General features: G+C 30.0%; 1 protein-coding gene across 1 annotated transcript; it reads left to right on the top strand.

Annotated features, from left to right (window-relative positions):
• Positions 1–1873: 1873 nt before the first annotated feature.
• Positions 1874–5708, top strand: LOC101488780 (uncharacterized). Its single transcript, XM_004505304.4, has 9 exons — positions 1874–2051; positions 2862–2985; positions 3077–3144; positions 3227–3286; positions 3381–3539; positions 4295–4441; positions 4728–4942; positions 5052–5160; positions 5239–5708. The coding sequence occupies exons 1-9, from the start codon at positions 1947–1949 to the stop codon at positions 5332–5334; spliced, it is 1083 nt and encodes a 360-aa protein (XP_004505361.1). The 5' UTR covers positions 1874–1946; the 3' UTR covers positions 5335–5708.
• The last annotated feature ends 280 nt before the right edge of the window (positions 5709–5988 follow it).

Raw genomic sequence — 5988 nt, 5'->3', positions numbered from 1 at the left:
ATATAAACATTTGTTTAATATATATTTTTTCTAAAATAAATTATAATTAGTATATCATAATTATTCATATTTTTATTTTAAAGATATCAATAAAATAAGAAATTCAAGTAATTACATAGCTAAAAACATTTGTATTGTGCGTATTTTACGCTCCAATAGTTTTTTTAGTGGCTTATTTTCAGAAAAATAATCTAAATAAATTGGTGTGTAAAAAAATTATTCTTAATATATTATAAATTTTTTTATAATATAAAAAATTATATTTAATTAATTAGGCTGATATACAAATATTTATCTGGTGTATATTTTTACGATAAATTATAATTATTATATTATTGCTATTCTTATATTATAGAAGATATATCAAAATTAATAAATTTAATTAATTGATCAGTGATAAAATTTGTCTATAAATAAATTATACGCTGCAACAATTTTTGAATGATTAATTTTTAGAAAACAGCATAAAAACTTGTACGTGATCATAAAAGTCATGGTTAAGTATTATAATTATATTAATTTTATGTTGATAATATTAAAAAAAACATTAATTTTAATTATTTTTAGGAATAAATATTTATCTCCTATATGATTTTTATAATAATAAATTATATTATATAATTAATCTACACATTGGCAATTTCATCTTTTTGGTAAAATGACATGTGATTGTTATTAAAAAAAACAAATATATGAGTCATAAGATGTTTCTTTAATGAATTTGGAACATCATTCTCCCACTTAAATTTTATTAAGAAAAAAAAAACTTTATTTTTTTTATTGTGTCGATATGTTGACATTTAAAAGCTTCTATTTAATATAATAGATACGTGATTTTAGTAAAGCGGGTAACTTGTAGAATATGTGCTAAAAGTAAAGATTTAGCGGATAATAGAATATTGTTGTGATAATTTTTAAATATATCCTTAATAAGGATGATTTCTCAAATTGTTGACGTAGGTTAGTTGTAGACATATTTGAAATTGAAATTTGTAGGCAATATAACATTTCAATTTATAATGTTCAGATGCAGAAAAATAAATAATAAGCGCCGAGAACTAATAAAAAGATAATTTATTGATTAACTTTCCTGACAATTGAGTTTCTGTTACCATATAGTTTCCATTGGTATTTGGTACCACTTATTGGAGTTCTTTTCCTCTTATTTTCTCCCAAAATGGGGAGAAAAGTTATATCATATAATTCCCCATGAGAATAAGTTATTTTCACTAAACAAGGGAATTAATTATTTTTATATGTATGCTTTCCATCCCTGCAATTTCGGACATAACAACTCAATATTTAAATGAGGTTGAGTGGCTCTTGGATTTATTTTGGATTAGATCAATATAATTCTAAAAATATATAATCGAATGTAATATATTTGACTATATATTCTATACTTATAATTAATGCAATAGTTTCTAAATACACTCTTTACTATTTCACTATTATTATTTTATTGCACAACTCAAACATTGACAGCACGGTAGTTTATTCTTCTTCTTTTTTAATTTTATTTTATTTTCTTATTGCTTTTAGAAGTGCAATCATAATTATATTTAGTTAATTCAATCATTTTATTTAAAATATAAATATAAATTAAACAATATTATTATTTATGATTAATGTGCATTAGGGCAAATAGAAAATTGACAGACGGAGACACTAGTTTTAATAGAGTTAATTTTAATTTTTAAATCCATTATAATTTTAATCTAAAATTTGAAATCTTTACTTTGAAACATGGTTTAAATTAGAAATGTAATTAAATATAAATTACTTTATATTAACTTTAATTTTACACAACGAACGAATGAATTAATTAAAAATCAATATTCTATAGTACCGCATGATCAAAGAAATAAATAAGGAAACAAGGTGAAGTTGTTTTATACCAAACCCAAACTCAGAATCAACACACACAAAAGTTTTGTTCTACCGCCATGGATTCGCAGCAACAAACTCGAGCATCGCAACAACCCCGTGATTCCAATTCTTCAACTTCCATTGCAATTCCCTTCCTCTCTTTCATCGCCATTGCCGCTTTGGTAACTCTGTCTTTTTCTTTCCACAAATGCATTTATGAACCTTTCCAATCCTGTTTTTGTTTTTCTGTTGTCTATAATCGCCATTAAAATATCCATGTTTAGCAGTTGCACAACGAAAAACTTTATTAACTACATTGGAAGTAAAACAATCAAGCATCGGAAAGTAGTGAAATAGTACTAATCATGAAATTTGGAAATGCAATACACTCCTTAGGGCACTCGTGTGTGTAACACCTGCATGGATGATATAAACTTTCTTTTGAACCAAATATGATATGAGAATCGATTAATGCTTGGATTGGAATATCAACATTCAACTTAATCTTTTTCTATGAAGCATTTACACAAACAGGAACACCTTACACACACTAACATGTCGAAACCATAATAATAATTTGAGAAAATGAATTACTTCAATATCATATGTCGGTGTTGTGTTAGTGTCAAAAGCTTGAGTGATTGGACACATCTTCTTCGATCAGAAGTATTTTGCTATAGATTTGTTGCCTACATGTGCACTTTTTAGATAGAGGAAATCAAAATAATTTTAAATTACTAAACATTAGACGATGATAACGAATTGGCAATGGAATACGTTGTCTTAATTGTTTGTTGTTTTGACATTAATTAATCCTCGCTTGCTTTGATTTTGATAATAATGCATAATTGTTTATTTGATCTGTGGATGTAGTTGAATCACCGACCCAGGGATAAGATTTGGTTGTTGTTGTACTACTACTAAGTATTTACATCAATTGGAAATTGATTCAACTCAACATCTAATGCTTAAATATGCCTTACTGTCTACAGGTTTTGGTTCCTTCAGCATCACCGTCCTTCAAAAATACGCTGTCAATTATTCACCAAGTCCCTGAAGGCCATGTGGGGGTATATTGGATAGGAGGTGCGCTTCTGAAAACAATTACAGAGCCAGGTGCTAAACGCTTCTTCATTTTTTCAATGCTGTTCTTCAATGGTTGCTTGCACAAAGTTTTGGTTTGTGTTCTTAATATTAATTCTTCCAGGTTTCCATATGAAGATGCCATTCTTAACTCAATTTGAGCCTGTTCAAGTGACACTTCAAACAGATGAGGTAAATTCCTTAGAACAGTATTCGGAATTAGGGTTTCTGTTGACTCTATAATTTGAATTTTGATTCATGGTGACAATTTCAGGTGACAGATATACCGTGTGGTACTAAAGGAGGTGTTATGATCAGTTTTGGGAAGATTGAGGTAATAGAAAATATATTTCTTAAGTAATAACTGGTTTATAAGTTTCTACTCTTTTACACCTTTAATTGTATATGCAGTAATGTTCTTCTTTTAGGTTGTTAACAGACTGCGTAAGGAATCTGTCTATGAGACATTGCTCAACTATGGTGTACATTATGACAAGACATGGATATATGACAAGATTCATCATGAAATTAATCAGTTTTGCAGCTCTCATAGTCTTCAACAAGTATATATCGATGTGTTTGATCAGGTAATGTGATGTTTTAGAAGTATAATTTTACATCCATGGTTTATTTTATGCTGGTAACTTCCATTTATATTGTATATAGTTAATCAAACTAGCAGAATATGAAGGGTTGACATAATAGAAAATAGTTTGATCTTTGATGTATTTTTGTAAGTTGTAGCTTTTGTTGTCCTCCACTTAAAAGTAGTTGATGCAAGTCATATGTTGTTAGGATATAGATATAGGAGAACCAGTTAGTTAATTGGTTGAGGTTGTTATAAGGATAACTAGTTATTAGTTAGGCTATTCTGTTTTGTTAGTTAGGTGATTAGTAATTCTGTTTTCTTTTTATAATGGGTTAGTTGCCTTTGATCCTTTGCTCGTCTTATCCTAAGTGTACATGGAACCTATAAATAAAGGTTTCGTGCCCTTTGAAAGGATCTTTTGGCAAATCAGAGTTTCCTTAACTGATATTCTAGTTGAAGGGTGCATTTGCCCTTGAGGAACGTATTTGCTCTTGTGTATCTCGTTTTTAGAGAGATTCTCTCCTATTATTTCTTTTTTTCTTTCTTTCTAAATATTAGTGTTTTTCCTCTAAATTTGTGGAGTCCAATTCTTGGGTTCCTAAAATATGTTTTTTCCACCAAAAACTTGTGACTCTTTTGCTCCATTGTATCAGATGAGTTAAACCAAAATGTATTTGTTTTCTTCTGGCTTTTCTCCTTTCTTGTTATCTCATCTAAATATGTTAACAAGGCAATTCATTGGGGCACTTTTAGATTGACGAAAAAATGAAGGATGCCCTTCAAGTTGACTGTACCCGCTATGCTCCGGGCATTGAGATCATTGGTGTCCGTGTCACAAAGCCAAATATTCCAGAAAGCATAAGACGCAACTTTGAACAAATGGAAGAAGAGCGTACTAAGGTATATTTTACTAAAAAGAGCCTGTCATTTTCCTGTAAGTATGCCTGAAGCTAGACAGATGCAATGCTGAGTTGACAATCTCATTAAAAGAAAACAGGGTTAAACATGTGCAAAGCTCGCGTTATTTAACCTTATGATTGATTCATACTGTCATTATCTGAGATACATGTCTTGTAAATGCTTCTAGCAGGTTTTTATAAACTGGACTCTCCACCGTTCTATTTCAGTTTGAATTTTCTCTCTTCTAAATATTGATAAACACTGTGCTTTCGATGCTATTGGATAGGTCTTAATTGCCATTGAGAAACAGAAAGTTGCTGAGAAGGAGGCAGAGACTATGAAGAAGATGGCTATTAGTGAGGCTGAGAAGAACGCCAATGTTAGCAAGATCGTTATGGAACAGAAGTTGTTGGAAAAGGATAGTGCTAGAAAACAGGAAGAAATTGAAAATGAAATGTATCTAGCACGTGAAAAGAGCCTGGCAGATGCAGATTTCTACCGGTGAGATTTCCCTATCATTAATTCCTTCGATGAATGTTAAGAATATGATATTTCAATTTAGGGTATTTGAAAAAAGAAATGATCAATTTATTGTTTCTACAATTTTCAGTGTAATAAGGGAAGCTGAAGCAAACAAGTTGAAGCTTACCCCTGAGTTTCTTGAGCTAAAATTTATCGAATCCATCGCTAATAATACAAAGATTTTCTTTGGAGACAAGGTATTCCTCTCATCCCAGCTATTTTCTATTTTCGCATGTCCTTGTGCATAAGTTTGATCTTCTGGGTCTGTTTTGCAGATTCCAAATATGATTTTGGACCAAAGGCTGCTCGGAAACTTCCTTGCAGAAGAAGTTTCAAGAGGGGCCGGTACAAAAATGAAAGCAGATATATAAACTCTATCAGTGGGCTCTCTCATAGTTTTCTTCTACAGAATACAATGAAAAGAAGGATGCCATTTGTTTTAGGAACATTGTTTTTTAATGTGGAGGCAAGTAGATAATAGGTGGGCCTTTTTGATAAAGTGGAAACTAAAAAAATGGGCATATAGGAAGATTGTATCAAGTTCTCATTCTCAAGTCGTTGTTACATTTTGTCATCTTTATGTGCTGGTGTGTCAAGTTGTACTAAGTATTTTTAGGTATGAATTACAGAAGTTGTGTTCAGATTGAGAAATTTGAGGTCATGCATTTGACAGAAGTTGTGTGTTTTATTTATATATTGTCAAGGCCTCCCTATAAATAAAGTTCATTCGGAAGTTGTGTTTTTATTTTGTAAAAAACAAAATTATTTGTTTTTTGTTTTGCAAAAAACAAATCAAATTCAGTATATTTTTTATGGATCCTTTACTTTACTAGAATGGATTTGTGAGATTTTTTAGTTGATAATATATATACAATTCCTATTCAACGATCTCACCAAAATTTTGAGATTCTTTCAACAATCCTTCTCTTGCTTTCCACCATTTTTTGAATCTCTTACTTCATATGTAAGGTTTTTATTTTTCTTTCTCACCCTTACGTTGCTTTTGCATCTTGTTGGTTGTTTTT

This window comes from Cicer arietinum, chromosome 6, assembly GCF_000331145.2.
Source record: "Cicer arietinum cultivar CDC Frontier isolate Library 1 chromosome 6, Cicar.CDCFrontier_v2.0, whole genome shotgun sequence".
Taxonomy (NCBI): domain Eukaryota; kingdom Viridiplantae; phylum Streptophyta; class Magnoliopsida; order Fabales; family Fabaceae; genus Cicer; species Cicer arietinum.
This window is presented reverse-complemented; position numbering and strand designations above follow the sequence as displayed.